Here is a 22,635-nt window from a genome sequence, read left to right as displayed (position 1 = left end):
CGAAAAGGCCAGAAGAAAAATTATACATTAGTAAAATCTTCAGTAAAATGCATTAAAAAACATTAGATAAATCCAGTATTTATATAAAATTATTTGAAATTTTAAAATAAATATATTCAAAAATATCTTCATAAATTCGTAGTAAAATTAGATTAATAATTAGATAGAAAATATTAATAATTTTAAAGTAATAATGCTAAATTTGTGAGAGGAATAATCTTTTCGTGTAGTTATTTTGGCATGTTTTGTTTGTAACAGGATATGGGCCTATAACTTCAAATTTATGTCGCGTCATAATAATTTTTAAATTTAATTATAACCCACTTGGAGTGAGATACGTATCATTAAACAGCTTTCTCCTATTAAAAGATAATCAGAGATATGAAGAAAGTGCGTTTCAATTAAAATTTATAAATCTATTCTAGAATTGGATTTAAATTATTATCATTATTTAAAGTTAAACCAATTTAATAAAATTGAAACTTTTTATTGATATAGATTACGTTGTGTAAAGTTTCCTAGGAAGTTTTTAATCTCCTTAAAAAGCAGATAGCTCGAAATGGAAGTTTCTTTAATCCTTTTCTTTTGTGAAGAGAATTATAAAGAAGTTGTCTATACTTAGTGTTATTGACGTATTCTTCAGAAACATCACATTGGTTTAGTTAATTAAAATAAAAGAATCTGGACCAATTTTCTTCGAAAAGAAGAGAAAATGCTTCTGTTAAATGTAAATTTTGTATAACTAGAATAAGTCGACTCCAAATTTACTGTTTAGTCTTGTTTTTTGTCTTTTCTTTAAGACGATATCATTCAAACCATTATAATTACACAGGAATTTAAATCAGTTATGGAAATTAATGCATATGTATCTTAATGCGTATTATATTTAGACAAGGATCTGCATTTGTTACTTACTAGTTATGGATCCTTGTTTAAATATAGCAATGCAGAATATTACAGTTAACATTCCTTAATTATTAAAAATCAGTCTTAATTTCATAAATTTATAGCTGAATTTTGAAACCGATAATGATGATTATTTACAAAAAAAAATTTCCTCCTTAATCGCAATTTTAAACACTGAGTAATTAAACAGCTTATTATTGCTATTATTAATTAAATTGTTTATTGTATAAAGCAGAAAGTAGATTTATATCATTTTTATTCAATGTAAATGAATTATCAATTCGTGTATCTTAAAATTAAACTAATTATTATTCATAATAACCACATATTCTTACACAAATATATAATTATAAGATCAAATATTTGAATTCTTAATACGTGTGAATTAAGGTTATGTATTTACCGTATTATAATGCTTTATGCCAAAGATTTATCTAGCACATTCAACAACATACACAAATCATTTAGATAAAATTAGAATCTTGATGCAGCCTTGTAAGCTCCTATGAAAGTGAACATATTGATATAAATGCAGCAAGTCAAATATTTGCTTTCTTCGAATCTATAAAATTGAGCAAATAAAAATATTCTATATAAAAATAATAATAATAATGACATTTTTATTATATAACTATACATTAATAATTATATTATGCAATTACTAGCTAGAAATCATAGTTTCTAAGTTAAAAATCATATTTGTTGTAAAGAGTAGATTTCTAAAATATTAATTTTCTAATTAGACAATAGTTTTTTATTGGTTCTAAATAAATTGAGATTCTTTTTTAACGTGTTAACAAAATTGTTTATGAACGGTACGTTTAAAAGAATCAATACAACAAAATTCTTGATGAAATCGAAATCCATTCCATAGAAATTCTTAGCGGGATGAAAATTATTTAATTCTTGTTAAATTAAAAATTTTCATGGTTATTGTTACATAAGAATTTTTTCAATTACGCCAACTTTTTTTCTAAATATTTATTCGTCTCTGATATAAATATTTTCTTCAGAATCTTTTCTGCCAAGGGCATTTATGTAGCAATCGAAAGACTTAAAAAATGGGCTTTTCAGATCTAACTGGACACATGATCAATGCAATCGATGAAACATGAAATTCTGAGCCTTTAGCTATGTTCTACAGCTTTGAATTATTTCAAAGAATTCGATAAATTTTCATATATTCAATTTTTATAAATTCTTCTTCTACAATAAATCTTTAAAAGAATTGTTTCATTTTGACCAGAAATTGAGCATTAATAATACATTTACCGCATAAGATTTATTAATAAAGTAGTGCACTTATTAAAAAATTCTTTTCTGATTCCTTACGTGAGTCTTTTAAATGATAACGAAACAACTTCCTACATTTAAAGTTTTATTAATGAAAATATCTTTCTAAATAACTCCGGGCTAAATTCGTAAAATGTAGAAAGTTAATGAATACAAAATAAAAAAATAAATAAATACGTTAAATTTATTTCTTCTCCATTCGCTTAATACATACAACAGTATTGTTTATGCACATTAATATTAATATGGATTATAGTTTAGATTTGAAAAACTATTTTATTATTTAATTAAAGATTAAATTACATAAATAAACAGGTAGATATTTTCCTGTAAAGTTATTGAAGTCTGTAGTTATAACTTTAGAAAAAAAAATATATTACTGTAAGAGTAGATACGAAATAGCCATAATAAAATCCTATGATGGAAACGATAGCAGACCAAAAGAAGCAATAATAAAGAAATCCGCAACTTGAAAACGAATCGTAATGTTCTAGAATTTTTAATGTCGGATATATGCTAATACTTTGAGGTAAAATATTCAAAATATAGAGAATTTTATCACTTTTACCAGCGTTATCCGGCGATACAATATCGAAGGATATAGAAATATTCTATTACTTTACATTCTTACTTCTTTTTATAGATTTCGGATATATTTTGATTTAAATATCGTAGATAACGAAGCAATTTCAAAGAATGTGTTCAATAATTATAAGTTTTGTGAGGGGAATTGCACAAATCGTTATAGGAAGTTAATAAGTAAGGCAACAATGACTTCAGGTAGGGAAGATACCTTTGCTTAATGCGAAGTCTCATCTATCGCGACAACTCTAATGACTATAAATGAGACGTCTAATGGAGAGACTAGTAATATTTAATAGCAGGTAGAATCAAAATTTTTATAGAACGAACTGAATACTTTCTAGATTAAAATATATAGAACCGAGCAAAGCTTAATAAGGAGTAACGATGAAAAATATATTTAAAACAAATAATTTGTATACTGCTGACAACTTTTTAAAATAGCTTAGTTATTAAATTGATATAGCAATAGATAATTATTAAATTTATATATATATATATATTTGAATCTTTAATTATGAGTTTTATTGTTGTTAAAATATTCAAGAAAATATTTTATTTAATGAATTTTAAAAGATCATTTTTAAAATTTTTGAATGAAACCACTCGCAAATTTGAAAATACCTAAAGAAAGGAGTGATATTTTAGTTTTTCTTATTCTTGCTATCCAGCAGATATTGAAATTTGGTGAAATTTGTGGATGAAATAAATAGGCGTAAAAAGTTTTGCTTTTATAATTATAAATAATTATATTAGTAAAATGTTTATTTTATTTAACTTTTTCGGTTAATAGTAGTTAGTTTCTTTTGGTTTTTGAGTATTTTTTGTAATAGATCTATTGGAACAATCCGATTTTTAGAGTAAAAATAAATATTCTTGGAATTCTTGGACGTATTCCCATCTCTGAAAGAAAACAAGGAGAAAGTTTTAGACACGAATAGAACCAAAACATTAGATACTATTGGTAAAAGAATCAAATTTCATCAGCTTAAAATATCACGGAATGATTTTCAAAGCCTTATTGGGATAAAGGTGAGATCCACATCACGACTTATTACTAAAAGGAAATATATGGTATAGACTATTTAACCATGGAAAGACCATTAAAAGTATGAGAAAAAGCTTTGGGAAAAGGACGATATTGATGATTTATGACGAAAAAAACCTCTATTTATATAATATTGCAAGTTATATTATTAGCAAGTAAGTCCTCTAATTTTTTATAGAAAGAATTATTTATCTAATTAAATCAAAATGTGTAAATATTGTTTAAAACTTAATTTATTCTTAGCAATAAAAATGTTTATTAAATATTATTAACCTCTATTCGTGTTAAATTAACAACACGCAAAACCGATAAATATGTATAATTTGAATTATTTAAATATTGAATAAATATTTTAATACGGATCATTTATTTAGAAACAAAGATTGACTTTGAGAAGGATTTATGTAAATCGTATGCTATTCTTCAATTGTAGAAAGATAAGAGCGCCAAACTTATTTATCAATGTTAGAATCTAAAGGAATAAATCATTTTAATATCTATAATGCGAATATTCTAAATATACTTCTGAATTTTCGAGTCAGTGGTAATACCTAGAGAGTTTCTTCAGTCACAGGGGAAGAGTTTGAGACAATGAACACTGAAGTGCGATAGACACTTGACGTTATGTCAACAATACCGGATTTTCCCACGTTGATGTTTGTCCTAAGTGTTCTCCAGTCACGGTGGAGTTAACTGTCACTTTGTGAAATCATGTGAAGATTGCAATATCTTTAAGAAGTATTTTTTGTATTTTTGGCATTTCTCACCGTCATTTCGACAATATTGAAAATTCTGTTAAGTCTAACTGAAAATGTCAACAAAATTTTGGAAGTTTGAAATTTCCTTATCTTGCTATTCCGTTTCAAGAGTACTTTTTACATCACTCCGACCGAATGAATTTTTTATATTCTACCATAACAAAAGAATACACAGTTACTTCAAATAGGTCAAAAGATATGAATATTTTAATACGAATCGTAAATATATATTCATAAATGTTAGAATATTCTTTTTCATTTTTATATTAATGGAAATATATTTTATCGGAGTCCGATACCGCAATATACTGCTCAACTTTTTCTATTAAGAATAGTAAATTTTAGCAACGAAAAAAAAGGGACAATTCTGGACAACTCAGATGCACTGTTTAACTTGACAGATTAAGGCAACTCTTCACTATCAATCTTCTAGTCAGGCCTTTTTAACGATTGATGAGGAGGATCAGGATTGGGAGCTACTGATTGAAACTTAGATATGATAACAATTTATATTATATTCGCAACTTATAAATATTTGATAACCCAAACAGCATAATTTGTATAAATTTCTTTTCTCAAAATATATTTTATCCTCAATTTAATTTATTTATTTTACAAATATTCAAATTATTCGTTATCGAGTTATTTAAATAAAAAAAACTTTCTGTTTTGTATTTGAAAAATAAGTCTAAAATTTTAGATTACTTTTCGTAATTTTGTTATGAAAATATTAAATGAGAAAATTTAAATTATAATTTGCTAAAATGGAAATTCTTCTTAAATTCTATTGCTGTATTATAAAATAGTAGGACACAGTTTCGAAACTCGGAAATTGAAGGTTTGTTGAACCAATTTAATCTTCTATTTATTAACTCTTTCATTCTTCAATTATCTCAGGTAGCAATTTTTGTTAGGAACAAAATTGTCGGACGTCTAGAGTTGATGATAATGAAACTCCGATAAAAAGAAAACTCCACAAATCATAATTATTCCTTTGTCGAAAATTTTACGTGTGGATAGTTTATATTTCACATTACTTTTACATTTTATCTTTTGCAGTCTTTATTTAATCTTCTACAAATGAATACATATTAATTAATTAAAACAAGAAAATGTTAAGTTTAAGGAGTTTAAATCCACACTTTGATGCGTTATTGTATACATTAACATATTTGTTTTTTTTTTTTAATTTCGAAAACATTTCGAGAAAATTCCATTGTCGTTAAATTTTCAAATGTTATTTTAGTTAAGCATTAACTCCTCTATTTCGCTTATCATATCTGCGAAGGTGAGAATTGCCGAGAATTTTGAAAATTTGAATATTAACTCAGTCATCTCTAATAAATCATTTCATAATTGTTGATGACACATCACCACGTCCTTGCATTTCGTGTCTACTTGCAAATTCTCAACAAATTTCATTATCTTAATGTCTTGCAACAATAGCGAATCATTTATATAAAAATTTATCATATTGCATACATTGTAATTGCATTCAATTTGATTCGATGGTATAGTCAATTTATTTATGAAAGAATAAAGGAAATAACGGTAGATAAAATCCAGATTTTCATTTTATTTTATAAAATTTATATTGCTATTTTTTGGGATTGGAGGAAGTCTTATTTATGTAAGCAATTTGTTTCTTAGCTTTGCAGTTTAGCTTGTTAGTGCATTAACTACGTTCAGTATTTTTATATTCTTTTATTAGGCAATATATTATAATCAAAAGTAACTTGATATTATCTATATTTTAAAATTCTCATAATAGAAGTATTTTCGACCTGTTTAAGTAGGTTTTACTTATCGAATGACAAACGCAATTACTTAGACAAGTAAAGAGGTCATCAAGCTAATTCTTTCTAATTAATTTAGACCCTTACACTAACAACCATCTAATTAACTTTGTTTGTAAAATGGAGTACGTACTTTTATGATTCTTTCATAAGTAAAAGCAATGGATAATTTAATGCATATTCATGACTATTAAATACTTTTACTGGTATTTTCTGTTACAGTATGTTTTCTTCTACTACCTGTTCAACTTTAGTTTAAAACCTTCTTCTTATTAAGCAACAAGGGGGAATTGCTAATGAGTTAAGAAGTGATTTTGCCAAAATTTTAATAGGATTTTCTTGGAGAAGAGATATAAAGATACAGCCATAAAAGCCGTGCTCATTTGCAAATCTGATCAGAATTGTAACTGTTCGTTGTTTGTCTAGCTTTATTAACTTCCACATCTTTGAAGAAATGTTTTTCTTCTTAAAAAATACTTAAAATTTAAAATTTACTTGTTATATATTAATTAATATTCGAAAATTAACATTTTTATTTTATTTTACGTGAATAGTTTGTAATTTTTAAATTAATAAAAGTACTTCGCTGAATGAAAAATGAATTTCAATAATTATCAAAATTTTACGGATTATTCTGAGATAAACTTAAAAAATGTCATTTTTATTGATTTCTCTGAAAAGATTTGTGATATCTTTAACAATTATCTGAGTGTTTCTTTGGACAATAAATATTTCTCTTGTGTTTCTTTCGATCGATAGCACTGACATGTTTAGCAAAAAAAAAAGAAAAAAAAATGAAAAAAATATATTTTTGGTAGAGAATCTTCGGTAACTGTTTTGACATTTCGCACAAAATTTTTGATCGATTATTCTTTCCTGTAATGCATTTTAAAAATTCAAAAGAGATCTTTTTCTAATCCGTTGAAAGAATATAGTTTCACTTTTTTTTTGTTTGATATTTCTTCTGTATCGGCTCTGTTAATGAATACCGTTTAATCCAAAAAAACGATGATGTTATGTATTAAAAGAGGGGCAAAGAATCTACATTTTATAATTGCACTCTTTGATATTTGTAGTCATCTGGTATCTGTGAAACTTTCTACTATAGAGATTGCGCTTTCCATTAGTCTTAATGACTTAGTTTTGTTAATCTGATTTGTAGCTATCTTAAGTTGGAATCTTGTTGAATTACATAAAAATTATGCTAACAATGATCTATGAAAGAATCAGAATTGTTCTTAATGAATCTTTATCCAATTTTATCTGATTTTAAATAAAAGAAAATGAAAATTTTAGAAGGAAAATGCAAACAATCATCTTGAAACGTTTGCATTTTTCTTTTATTTAAATATTTTTTACTTGATCACAATAAATCATTGCTTCAATGGGATCAAATTACTACTTACATCAGAAACAAATTTAGACTTATAAAATTCTCTTTTGTTACTATTCTATTCAAAATATACACAGTCGTTTAGCTCCTGTTCAATTGGATACAGTTATTGTGTAACGATCCTCACATATGTACAGTCGTATTGATTAAGAGCTAAAAAATGTCGTGATTACCATTCGTATGTTAAAAAAAACTAAATGATGACTTTCTGTGTATTTTTATGACCGCAAATATCTATTTTTAACTTTCAAATTTCCAGGTGTATGAAGTTTATTGATTTAAAGTATATCAATTACATGTTCGTCTTCAAACGACCACAAATAATCGAACATAAACGACAGCTACGTCATTTTTCTGCTTTTCTCATTTGTATTTATCTTCTATACTTCCTTCCATTAAATTTATACTCATTTATCATTTGACTTTCATCGCTGTTCTTTAAATTGAATGCCACTAAAACTTGCTGTAAGCCATTCTCTGTTTTCTATTAAATGAGAAAAAGGCTTTGATACTGTTTCTGATCCTGTCTAGATATGAGTGATGATTCTGTCTATTAATTCCTTTGATACACCTTTATTCTGCTAATCTCCCATACTAGGGACATCAAGTGTCAAATTTAAAACTTTTTTCTTTATAAAAATTAAACTATAAATAAAATCTCGTTAAAAATCTGAGTGATATTTCACATAATTGAAACGTTTCTCATTATACTACTTTTGTTACAAATTAATATAATAAAATGTTAAACAATGTTTTAACTAAGATTACTGTATTCTTTAATATTGAAAACTTTGACTGGAGTAGATTACAAGAATTGTGTGATGTTTAAATTCAGATACATATAAATCGAAAACGATACAGTATTAAATTATATCAATTTAACTAATTATGAGGATTTGCAATGGTTAGAGTTCAATTAAAACCAGGTCTAACCTTATCATAATTTTAAAATTAAATTTTCGTTTAAACTTGTTTATATATTTCATAAAATCTATTGAAATCAATACATTGAATCGTGATGAAATTTTATGGAAAAATCGATATTAGAAATTTGATTTTGTTAAAAAAATAATAGATTAATAAATTTTTAATAAGGTAGTATTAAATTTCTTTTTTTAATTATATAAAATTAAAAAATTCTTTTAAAAATTTTTTAAATTTGGACTATAGTTAAGTTTGATTTTTAATTTTTAAGATAGATTATTTCGAAGATTATTTGGATTCTAAATACAAATTCCGATCGATTTTTGAAAATTCCTTACGCACGAATCCTTTAATAATAGAGAAGCACGCCAATATTTTATTTAAATTGGATTTTGGTAAAAGTATAAATTATCGTTCAATTCTAGAAGCTCTTAAATCAGTGCTGCTACTGCTGCTGCCGTATACTATGTCGCAAGGTAACTCTAGAGAGGAATAGAACATAGAAGAAATCTGTCATTCTAAACAAATTATAAGCGTATATATTCTGATTAGTTAGTTCGAAATTTGGAGTTTGAAACCTATCACGACAACTAATTACTTTTTACTACTATATAATTATAATAAAACGTTTAATTTTGAAACGATTATTTACATAAACTCTTTAAAGAATATAACACTAACTATAATTATAGTACGAGTTACTTTTTGTAATTAGAAGTTAATGTATTGAGAAAACTTGTTACATATTTATAATTCAATATCATCTAGAAATCTTCTAGAATCTTATCTTTATGGAAATTCTATAAAAGTATAGACTATAGTATTTGACTCTCCCTCGTAACATAACAAAGTCGATAAAACGAAATAAAAAAAATAAAAAAAACTAATTCTTTTCTGTCAAAATAGAATATCGAAATTTTTCATTCATCGACTGGGCGATAACAGAACATTTTAAATTTATTGGTAAAAATGGCGATAATAAATTATCCGATCACTGTTGTTGGCAAGTATCGCATCGACATATGATGTGCACGCCACATAAAAAGCGAAAATGCCTGCTAGTAAGCACCTGATTCTTAACATCTTGTAACTTTTCCCATTTTACTTTTATTTTATCAGTTAAAAGTTAGCTTATTTTTATTTTATAAAGTTAAAAAAGTAGATAATGACTTACACTGAATGATTCTCATTATGACGTGGTAAGTTATCATCAATACAATAATATTTATAGAATAAGTTGACTGATGGACTCATGTTCTTTTTATTATATTTTTTGTTACCAATGCAAAACTTTTTGTTAATAATTATTTATTTTCATTATGTCATTTACTATCCGAATATCTTATATTGTACTCGCAACAGTATCGATCTTTAAATTTGCAGAATAGTAGCTTATGATATTTTTTATGTATTTAGTAATAGTACCATTGGTTAGAATTGAACGAAACGATCTCTCACATTTCTACCGTCTCCTGTATTGCTGTAATCAGTTGTCTGCATTCTATTTCAGTGATAATAATATTCCACTAGTTTCGTCTATTTAGAGTTTCCTCGGGCATTTATGAATGTCTATGAGGTTTTTGCACTCTGTTATGAGCCAACCTTCCACGCGGAAAGCCATTTTTCCTTCCATCTGTTTGTACTACAAGCAATCGTAAAAGACTACAACAATAAAATTTCGAATTTCAATCATATCAATATGTAGTTTCAAAATTTCAAGTGTTATGTATATAATTAATTTTTTAAATAAAACTTTTATTGATTTTTTCGATTATTTTATTTATAGATACTTTTAAATGGGTTTAGTGTGTTTTTTTTTAAATAAAAATATTCTATTACAGTTTTGTTGTATATCATTTCTGTCTTAATTTATTTAAGACAGAATTTTGAATACAGAAGACAGAATTCTTCAAAATTCTGTATTCTGAAGTCTTATGAAATTCAAAAATTCAAAATAAAGTTAATCAGAAATCCGATTTAATTTAATTAAATAAGTAATTTCTAACTACTTAGTGACGACTTTTTATTTGGCTTATATTGAACGATTGTATATGCCATTCGGGAAAAAAAAGTACAAATGCATCGGCACACTAACCAGTACATTATCTTATAAATAATATAACCAGTATCTTATAAATAATAAAAATGTTATCAACTGATAGGCCCTATATGTTAAAAATTAGAACAGAGTTGACGAAATCACAACCTGTTTTTTGAGAAACGTTTTCTAATATCCATACTTCAATGTGCATATCTATTATATTCTTTATAAATAATTCAAAAATAAGAAATATTTTTTACAAGTAAAAATTTTTGTATTAAGTTAAAAAATAAATTTAATGTAAAATATTTTAAAATTGAATTCACATACGGCACAAATAACGAATAAATTACGTTTTTAAGTTTTATTTTTAAAAAAATCTTATAAATATTACATTTAGCTTTGTCAAGATAATTTTCATTTGCTGGAATGATAAATTTTTCTTTATCTACTCTTCTGCATCAGCTTTCAAAGTAAGTATGACTATTCTACTTATGGAGGTGAGGAATCTTTCATTAATCTCCTCCAAATGCTATAGAATGATATCAGATGATGTTTCTCAGGTTCATTGTTAGAAAAATAGCTAAAGTTGATGCTCTCGGCAAACATTCGAAGCTTAGTTTCATCTTCTCTCGATATCCAAGGAAATTAGTGATAGCAAATAGAATTGAGTAAATCTTAGTAATGTCCTATAACATGAAGTGGTTTGTGGAATCTCCTTACACTAAGTATACATAATAAATCACAACAGTTTCACATTTAAATATCTAAATTATCTAGCATTATCAGTGTGGATTTTATTACTTCTGGATACTAACATTCATAAATTCGATTTATAATCGAATATAAAGCTACTATATATGCCTAATAACGTAAAAGCGATATTAAATCGATTTCTCAGTATATTTTAAGATCGTTTTAATATGAAATTTTCCATTTACATTGTATAAAAATAAACGAATTTTCCTATATTTTTATTTGAGCAGAATTCCAGCTTCTCAAGGCAATGTTGCTGTTTCTAACTTTCACAACAGATATTCCGGCTCCAATATGATTATCCCAATTCTTCCGTCTGAAAAGATGGCCTTTTGCACCTGCTCCACATTTTGATTTACTCTGCCAAGTTTACCTTTCAAATTTTTCTATACATGTCTACATATATATTATTTTTTTCTAAGAATAATAAATTTGCATTAGCTATTGATCAATTTCTGTGTAGATATTTTTGAATTACTATATTAATGCATATTATTATCGATTTTTTTCATATTTGGCGACAATTCTTGTTTCGATTGCTACAGAAAAGTATCTGGTTTAAAGTAGAAGTATTCTTTCTTCTTAGGTTATAATTAAAATCTAAGTGAAATCTATTATCAATCTTAAATTTCTTATTAAAACTGGCGACAGCACATATTTCAAGTGGAATAATACATTATTGGAGTAGTTATTCTGTGAAGTCTTATCCTCTGCCTAGAGCAATCTCTCTGTTATATTGCTTGCAGACAAATATAATGTCAACCAACATATTATGATCCTATGTAGGCAACATTTGAAAAGATCAACCATACACAAGATTGCTTCCAATTCTTCGCACAATAATGGTTCTCATAAATTCACTTGTATTGAAGCAACGTTCATCGCAACTCCTATACAATGATATGCCCTTTATTTAAATAAGATTATCCTTTACTTATAATAAAAAACCTTTAAATAATATTATTAAAGATTCTTTAAATTATTCAATAGATAAATAAAATGATTTTTAAAATTCAATAGCAGGCATTTCCATATCTAGAAAAATTTACGAGAAACTAAGACAAATTTATGCCTAAAAAATATTAAATTTAAAATATTAAAAATTTTTAGATATAATAAACGTCAATATAAAAATTGTTTCGAAAACAATATATTTTATAATTTGTTACATTAAATAAACAGTATATTTTTGAAATTTTTATTTCTGTGATAATTAATATAGATTAGATTGAATAAATTGCAAATATATTAATCAAATAAATCGAAATTATCAAATGGGATTTTATTAAAACAAATTGTGTATTGTATTCTAAGCATGACAAATTGATAAGTGCCTCATTAATAGAGTTAAAGTTTGAAAGTTTCGCTGCGAATTTATTTTATCATTACCCCAAAGTAAAATGTAGATAAAATTACATTATTGAATTAATGTATGTTTTGAACTTTTCGGTTGATTTCCTTTGCTAGATTTAGATAAGTGGCAGAAATTTGGAAAGTTTTATGCATACAACGAAAGTGCTAAGCACAAAAGGTGAATCTGTGAAGCGTTTTCTTTCTTTTCTTTTTTAATTCATCTACTCCTACCAGTGTACTGGCTACTTCTTAACTGTCTCGTTTGGCTCAGTGCCATAATCTTATCTACTGTTTTAAAAATCTTTGAACATTAAGAGTCATATTCAAACCATGTAAAATATTAATTTCCACCACACACAGTTAACGATCGTGTGAAAGATAATGAGTTTTAGTGTGTATCATCTTTCCTATTTTGTATAATTCTGTTCGGTAGAGTGAGCATTTTGTTTTAAATTCCTTTCATTAATTTTACGGCTCAAAGAAAATTATTTTTAAAGTATTCAATAGAATTAATTATACAGTTAAAATAACTTTTCATATATATACGTATAAATATATACGAACGTATAATTCAAAATTTAATTTTGTATAATAGATTGTCATCCTAACTAAGCAAATAAAATTAACAATTATAATGTTATAAATATTCCTTAATTATTGTTGCAAATTTCATTATTTTAATTATGAAAGTAAAGCAATTCATTTTCAATTATAAATTTGTTTTCAAAGAAGTGTTAGACAAGATGGTTTCTCTTTACTTATTAGAATTAAAATTATGTTAGCTTTTCTATGAAGGATTTATGAGTTTAATTAGATTGTTTAATGACGCTGAACTATCTTGAAAAAATCCAACTAGAAAAGAAAATATAGATATTCTAGATTTTTTTCCTGGAAGCTTCTTGAGATACTGCTTTCATTGCCACGTTCTGCTTCACTTAGACGTATTTTTGTCAAATTATAAAAATAAAACTTACCCGAATCGATCGCATATAAAGTAATTAATACAGAGAAATTAAATATTTAAAAGAAAAGTTATTAAAAGATTTCTTGCTATTTTACACTTTAATATATGTGCAATTTAACTGGTTTTCAATTATTAATACTAAATTTTGAAGCAATCCATTACTTTAATCCCATTCTTTGAACGGTAGCGAAATTACTTTGAATATTCAAATGAAAATCGTTCATTTGGAGAATCAATTCCAAGAGTTTTACATTTACGATAAGACCCGTAGAAGTAAAAGATATGTAGACAATTTTATATAATAAATTCACTATTTTAGATAATAAAGTTAATATTCCCTCTTAATGAATCTAATAGAAATTTATGCGGTAATAGAATTTGTTTTAATCTGATGGTTTATTTCCCATTATTAGTAACTATCGCAAGTTTAGAATTTCACTTCAAAACTTATTTAACACGAATTAGTTTAAATTCACTCAAAATTACACGAAGTTCTGGCGAATAAATTTTCGATCTTCAACAGTTGTAAACTTAGTAAATAAAGTTATATCAAAATGAATTTAGAATTCAAATTACAATTGAATATAAAAACACGAAGTGAATTATCGTTAACGAAAATTATTATTAATTTAATTACCAAAATGTTTTAGACGTCATCTGCTGTTTTAGTTTCATTTAACATATAATAAATATACAGATAATTTTTACAGTTTAATATTTTTAATATTAATATCTTTTCAATGAAAAGTTTAAATTATTTTTAGATTTATTATTAACTTTTTATATTAAATTTCATCTGCAAAACTTCTCAGATCAACCATCTGAAACCTCTATATTGTTAATGGTTCTGTGGCAGATTGCCAGAACATCGCAGGTGCAGGCAAGATAAGGAAAAAAGAGCCAACACTACAATCATCCGACGCCTGCATCACTCTGGAATGCAGGTCTATTCTGTCATGTACCTTCTTCTCGAGAATAAGTAGTTTTGGAAAGTTTTTGTTCTTTCTGTTAGCAATTCCGTTAAAATAACCGTATAAATTATTTTATAAAATTATATGTAGGCCTATATACATAACTTGTATACTTTTAACAGTATAAAAATTATTATATTTTTATACTAATGATCGTGTATCGAGATGATATTTTTAGATTTAAGTGAAATTACGCATTGGATATTTTTTCGATATTTCTAAAAAAAATAATAATCGAACTTGTATCATATCTTGAGAGTTATAAAGAGAAAAAACGACCAAACGTATTTCTTTATGTATTTCTTTTCCATTTCCTTATCTATGATTTTTTGAATAGCCTTAGGATGATATCCTAAAAGATCTTTGCAAAGAGACAAACAGAAAATGAGATCATTAGATAGAAACGAAGAGGGAATGAACTACATCTTAACAAGATACATCATGAAAAGATTGTACCGATCTTTAACAAAAATTCGAAATTTATTAATAAATATTTCTCTCTCTCTATATATATTAGATATATTAGACATAATTTATTTTAAAGACATTTATTTATTTTATTGCATATTTTCGAAGATTCAATAAGTTTAATGTTAATATTCTTATTATACATTATTATAATTTTGATATACCTGCAAATAAAAGAAAAAAAAACAAAGTAATAAAAAAAGGAACTATTATTTTGATTTATAATAGCTTATTCTTTAATATTTGAATATGTTATTCTCTAATAGTTTATGATGAAGACAAAAAAATATTAAAGAAAAAATGAAGGTAATAATGTTTACAACTTTCTTCGTGAATTATTTCCTTCATTATTTATCATATGTTTTCCATTATGAAAAGTAACATATTGTATTCTTATATGCATAATATTTACATTAATTCCACAGAATAATATTAATAAACATTCATCAGCTGTCTTTTTAATAATAATACAGCTGATGTATAAGTATTTATACAGTACATACTACAAAATTGAGAAAAACTAACAAGGAAGAATTTCCAGTACTTAGAATTTCATGAGATGTTAAAAATATATATATATATAATTTTTTCCAATTTTTGATGTTTTATGTAATAAAAATTCAGTCGAATCACTTTATATATTTTATTTTAAAATTGAGAAATTACGAATAATTTTTTTTATTTTATTTCCCGTAATTAAGTACGCTTTAGTATATATTGTTTATCGTTATAATTTCGTTAAAATAATTCTTTAAATAAATTATTTTTAGTATTTGAATATTTCATTTATTTTGTGATTACTAGTTGAATATTTAAACTTTATTCCAATATAATTTTTAGAATTTAATGAGATTAGGATTGAAACAAATTTTGTTTTCAAAATTCCTAGTTTTAAAGAACTTAAAACAGTATTATATCATCGCATTGATAGACGATAATTCCTAAAACCTTTGAAAGTTTAGAATTTAAAGGGAAAAAAGGAAAAAACTTTATGTTTAAGTTAGATTTAAAAATGATTTTATATTGATATTTGTCTCAATGGAATTTGGACTTACTAGAGATTTTCTAAATTTTTTCTTAAATAAATTTCTTTATCGAATATCAGTAAATACCTAGCAAATATTTTTAATTTCAAATACTATTTAAATTAGCATTAAATGTTTTAAGATAAAATTAATTTAAAAAAATAAATACATAATTCAGTAAAGTAATATTGATTTTATTATATAAAACAACTAATTTGCATCTTATTTTGTTAGTTAGATCGGATTTAAAAATAAAAATAACGCTATTTAGACGACAATGTATTGCCAAAAAGAAATTTAATTATAATTAAGTTGAAATTAATTGCAAAAAAGGTAAAAGAATTATAAAAAAACAATAGTGATAACAACATTATATCCACGTAGATAGTTTTCATTAGAATGTCTTCAGCATGTAATGATCTTAGTAAAAATATTCTTTCAAGTTGTTTAAGCTAAATTTATTTGAATATTGCATTATCGATTTAATTTTTGGCAACAGATTCGAAAAGTCTTTAAACTCCGCAAATAAGGTGCCATCATGCAAATGCTGTGCTAACGTAGATAATCGTGCTACTTCAAAGAGATTTAGAAAAGAAAAACGAATTTGGAGATATTTAATATAATGAGAAGGAATTTTAAGTTTTACTAACTTCATGTCATAAATATAAGCTAAACCAAAATGAACAAATAATTTTCGAGTAGGATTGAAAGTTGATATCAGGATTCTGAAGTTGATTCACTAGAATAAGGAAGTATCAATTGATGCTTTTAGAAAAGTTAATTGCATTGAATGAAACGAAAGACACTTAATGCTTGGATTTCCTCTATACGTGACATTACTTTAACAAGCAGATTCCTTCTTTACAATTTGTCACCTATTTCTACTTTCAAAAATGCATCAACAGATTAAAGATTCGAATTATAGTTTTCATTTATCTAAACTTTTTTAATTTAATCAATATCTAAAGTATTTTTATTCCATTTATAAAACAAAATATAAAATTCCACACAATCATATAAGTCGCAGTTTTAAACTCCCCGGGCAATGAATGTATTGTTTAATACGTATAAAACAATATAAGCTTTGTTATGTTCTTTGAAATTTTTTCTTTGCAACTTCGTATATTTCCGCTTTTTCCGTTCGTGTATTTTCTCTGCCTGCAGCAAACTATATGCCTTTACTTCTATTTTTTATGTTTTAACTAGTTATAATATTAAAGCTTCGAATAAAATTTATAACTTCGAAAAGAATTGGCTTGGTTTCAAAACTAAAATTATAAATTTATTATTAATAATAGTTTATCAAATGAATGCCTAGTTTTGCTTATGGGGCTATAAATCACTAATACTGGATTCTTATAGCCGATTACCCATGTTTATTATACATTAAATACGGAACGAGAGCGTTATTCTTGACGAGTGCATACTATATTTCCTCGGGAAATATTTAAACTAGTATTTTATTATTCATTCATTAAAATCTAAATATATGACTGAAAGCAATCCATATTCTTATAAAATGTTGTAACCAGAAATTTTATCTCGGTTTATCTCAGAGTAAGACATCAAATACTTTTAACTTTCGTACTTGTGTTGTGCAATGTTTTTTCTGAAACAACTTAAGGTTATTTCTTAATGCAAACTCTGGTTTACATTCGATTCAAATATTTTAAAAATCAAACAAGAGTTACAACGTTGTTTCTGTGGTATTGCATTTTTAACTACACGATTCGTACAATACATTTTATATTTTTAATGTTTAGAAAAATAAAATGCATTTATTCATTTTTATTTTTCTTTTCCAATAAAGGAATTTAATTAAAATTATACGTATACGTTAAAAAGAAAAAGAACAAAAATAAAAAATAAAATGAAATTTTACGTCGAGGAAACAACTAATCTGCAATTCAAAAACGAAGAGTTAGTCAAAATAACACTCCATCAAAAATATTTTAGCTACGGTGACAGCATTACAAGATAAATAAAGTGTAAGAAATTCTTTTGCTACTACTTTCTATTTATCCTGGAAAAGAAATGGTACATTACATTCCGGTTTTTATTTTGTATATCGCGATTCATATTTAATTCTCAGATAGTATTGAATCACTTTTTGTCTGTTGTCAGCGATCATATTATATTTTTTGTACGACATAAAGTTGCTTCAAGCTAGTGCATGAAGTGTATCTACATCAATCATATGATTCAGAGCAAGTGCAACAATGACGTGCAATACACCGTATCTTTGACAACTATACAATTATGATTACTTCATCCAATTATGACATGCTTCTTGCATTTACACTTTAAATTTTCTTTCTGAAAATAACGAAATAATCTTTTTATAAAGATATTATTTTTCTCTATTTTTTCTGTAATGGCTTAGGAAATAAAAAATGGTCATTATCATTATTTACTTTGTTTACATTGTTCAATAATAATTTCAGTTTTATTCAACCATTGGTAATAAATAATGCATCGTTTATTTTCGCTCATTACATTTCCTAACCTTTATTTTCTCTCGTTAAAATTTTCCTAATAGTCGTTAAGGAATTTATTATACTTATTGCCTGACAAAACCGAACCAAAAAGAAAATGTTAATTGCATTAAATAAACATGCTGTTTACTATTCGAACAATAATTTTTTCTAAGCGAATATACAAATGCAGAAATGTTCATTTTTTAATTAATAATAAACGATTAATGGTTTGGGTAGATGGAAGTTTCTGAAATTAATCCTCTGAAATAAAAAAATTATTAAAAATAATAATAATAAACGAAAACGTAATGCATTAAAAGTAAACAGCGAAAGAAATCAATGCGGTTCGAGTGCTTAATCACAGCCTTTTCCTATGTAAATTGGCCGCTAATTACTGTACATGCTCTATTGAATTTATACCACTCTTGAATAAAACTTGTAGGAAAGGAGATGAATTTAACCGTTGATAACCATAACCTTGTCGAGTATTAAATGCGTTCCGATATCGGCTTAAGTATCGTTATAGCGTCTCGAAAGTGGCACATTCTATTGTTTTATTCAAATACTTTGTTTGATGATGTTGCGCCATTATAAATATAAATACGATCGTAATAATAAATCTGATCATAACGCCAACCTAACCGGATGGTGAGATAAAAGTGATGAGTTATCGTCATCGACTTCCACTAATATTGTATCAAAAACGCTTACAAAGTAAGCTGATGAAGCTACTTTTCATCTATAAATTTGACCAAATTAGCATGATAACCGCAATGTTATAAATGGTATACTGAAAATTAATCCTACACTTACACAACTTACAAACTAGCCCTATACACGATTATTCATTTTCCGTGTATCTATGCATAAATGAATAATTATTATTACCATGATTCATTTACTTTTATTAACTTTCTATCATTAAACAGCATAATATATTATTAATATATTTAATTAAAATTTATAAAGTATAACCTTTTATTTATTTTGAAATTTCATGTATAAAGTTTTATTCATATTATTTCGAGCGAAATTAATAATTACATTGTTCTTTATAGTTCTAAAGGAGACTTTATTTCTCGAAGAATACTCCGATTAATGGAGGCTTTTGCTCAGTAAATTTAATGAGCTTGAGACATGGAATGTCGAGATTCTTATTTTATCAAGGTCATTTTACTACTTGTAGCGATTCTTCACTTTACACATCAAGGAACAAGTAAGTAATAAGCTTTAATTTCTATCTTTAATGAGAGTAATATCGTTGTAAACAATTTTTGAATCTTTAAAATAAATTAAAATCAAAATTTTAAGTTAGAATTCTTTTGTATTTCATTTGAATTGTGTATTTTGATAATCAGTTTAGTCGGTTGTTTCTAATGGAATTGTAAACATTAAATAACCAAATTAGCAAGAACTGAATTGTTTAAAAGCAACAAATTAATTCAGTATTTTCTCTTTCAACAGCAATTAAATTATTTCTTTAGGAATTTTTTTTTTAAATATCTTAAAATAGAATGTTTACAACGATTTAGAATTCACTCCATGCAACGTTTTAATTTTTCTAATTAAAATTATTTTAAAAAATTAGATATTCTGCGTTAATACGATTACGAGAATTTGGTAATTTAATCTATTCGAAATTCTATCGTTTTGACACATGACAAGTGCTGATCAGATTGATGAGGAATACCACGCTCTAAAATTTGCATGGTCATCTCTACTAACAATATTAATCATTGCAAATTCTGATATATACTAAATACATCTTTACCAATTAACTCATTTTAAAGCTTAATCGTATTATTATATATTGTGAAGATTTCGTTGAATATTTCTCAAGCGAATTAAGTATTCAACGAATTACAATTATTCTGATGTTGAATGCTCACCTTAAACCTTCAATGCATAGGTTTATTTACATTTTAAAACTATTTCTTTTTCTATTAAAAATCCGCTATTTTTATATGTCTTCGATAGATAAATTATATATAAAATAATTTTTTACCTAAAAGTAGTACATTATTTCTGTGAGTAATACTTTCCACGGGGTAAAAACAAAGAATTTAGGGTTTTTAGGTTAAAAAATGTGTTAAGGTATTTTCAAAAGTAGTTTTTTTTAATATTTTGTAACTATTATTCAATCGATGTGGGATTTTAGAAAAGAAGTTTAAATTGGATAAAAACCACAGATTTAACGTAAATCCTCTTTCAAAGAACATATATACAATACAAGCGATATATTTTCAAAAAAGTAAAGAAAAAAAGGTTTCAACAACACTAAAATGCTTTCCTTGCACATATTTTCAAAAGAAATATAGACAGTGAATTTTTTAATAATGGCCCCGGAGATATTTCCTCAAACCTATACTTTAAATAATATATTTTCAACGTAAGCTGAAACAGCTTTTTATCATATATTGAAGATGTTTTATGCACCGTCCGCAGTTTTACATTCGTTCTTACTTTTAATTTCTGAGAATAATTAGCGATGAACCGTTGATTAATCAAAGTGTTTAATGTACTTTTATCAAAGAGAGAAAATATATCAAAACAAGGATCTGGGATTGTCAGATGTCACCCGATTCAGATTTATTTCTAATTGTCTACTACAGCAATTGTCGTGTAAGTTCTTCCATTTCCTTTTTCCACACTTCTTATGACGTTAATGTTACGATGTAATGAGCTTCTCCACATTGTAGTTGCAACTAATGATCGACATCAGGTTATTATCTTCATGTCTTCTGTATGTCAGAACTAAATTCTCTTCACTATCAAATATACTGAATGTAGGACGTGAACAGATTTAATTTTAATGAATCAGATATGTTAATTACCGAAATGATTGACAAGAATCTTTTAAACTAACATTCAATTAAATAATTTAGTGGTAAACTGTTTCTTAATTCCGTCGTTTCAATCAGGATTAGTTTGTCACGTAAGTTAAATCCAAATAATCTCTCGGATTGAATCAAAAATCGCATTTTCGTGTACAAATTGCAATAATATTGTTATTAAGTGTGCAAGATTTAAGAAGGCTCAAGTGTAATCAATCAAATAACGAAATATGGCAAACTAACGATTAATAGGTTAGACGGTAGGAATATTTAAAGGAAGCCGCAACTCTTTTCTTTATTTCTTCTCACCTGACAAAGATTGATGTATACACTCTTCTATAAGTTGTTACCAAAATATGATGGAAAAAGTGCTGGATGGTACTTATATTACGGTTTGATTCACTGGCAACTTTCGAAGATAAATGGGATTGGATTTTCACTGTCGTAAGAATAATGACTTGATTTATGAGTAACCATAATACGAAATAGTTCTTATGTTTTATAAATCACCCATCTGCATATAAACTCTTACACTTATATTTTAACTCTAAAGAAATCTCGATGGATCTCCTTGCTTTGATGTCGATATATTCCGACGATCCCCATACTACATCAAAATAAGACAAATATTCTTACTAAATGTTTGTATTACCACGGATTTAACGTTACTCGATTACACTATATCTGAATTAAGGATAGAATTTATAATGCCACAAGGCAATGTGGGAAACGTGGCCCACGGGTACTCTAAAACCTTTATATGCAGCCCTCGACCCGAAAAATTGCACATGCCTGTGTTATATAAAGAAACCAGAATAGTGTTACCGGAAACGTGTACCGAATATACCTCCTACCTTGGTGATTTTTCTTTTTTATCTCATGAATTTCTGAATAATTTACTTGATAAATTGGTTTAGAAAAAATAATTTTTATGAAATTCTTTAAAAACTAATTTCGATTTTAATAAACATAAACAAAAATTTTAATCGATACGAATGAAACAAGTGCGTACTGAATATAAAATTTTCTAAATTTATTGTTCTATC

At 25.8% G+C, this 22,635-nt stretch overlaps 1 protein-coding gene across 5 annotated transcripts in view; it reads left to right on the top strand.

Moving 5' to 3' along the window:
- LOC136978679 (kin of IRRE-like protein 3) overlaps positions 1-22,635 on the top strand; it is a 50,673-nt gene that overhangs the window by 5,115 nt on the left and 22,923 nt on the right. For all 5 annotated transcript variants that reach the window (XR_010881269.1, XR_010881268.1, XM_067274428.1 and 2 more), the window contains exon 2: positions 19,814-19,971. Coding sequence is in view for 3 of the 5 variants with exons in the window: in XM_067274428.1 (XP_067130529.1) it covers positions 19,893-19,971 (79 nt within the window). In the remaining 2 variants the exon portion in view is untranslated. The remainder of the gene's footprint in view (positions 1-19,813; positions 19,972-22,635) is intronic.

Source organism: Centruroides vittatus, unplaced genomic scaffold, assembly GCF_030686945.1.
Source record: "Centruroides vittatus isolate TY-2023 unplaced genomic scaffold, ASM3068694v2 contig_549, whole genome shotgun sequence".
Lineage (NCBI taxonomy): Eukaryota > Metazoa > Arthropoda > Arachnida > Scorpiones > Buthidae > Centruroides > Centruroides vittatus.
The sequence above is the reverse complement of the archived record's forward strand: the minus strand, read 5'-3'. Positions and strand labels throughout refer to the sequence as shown.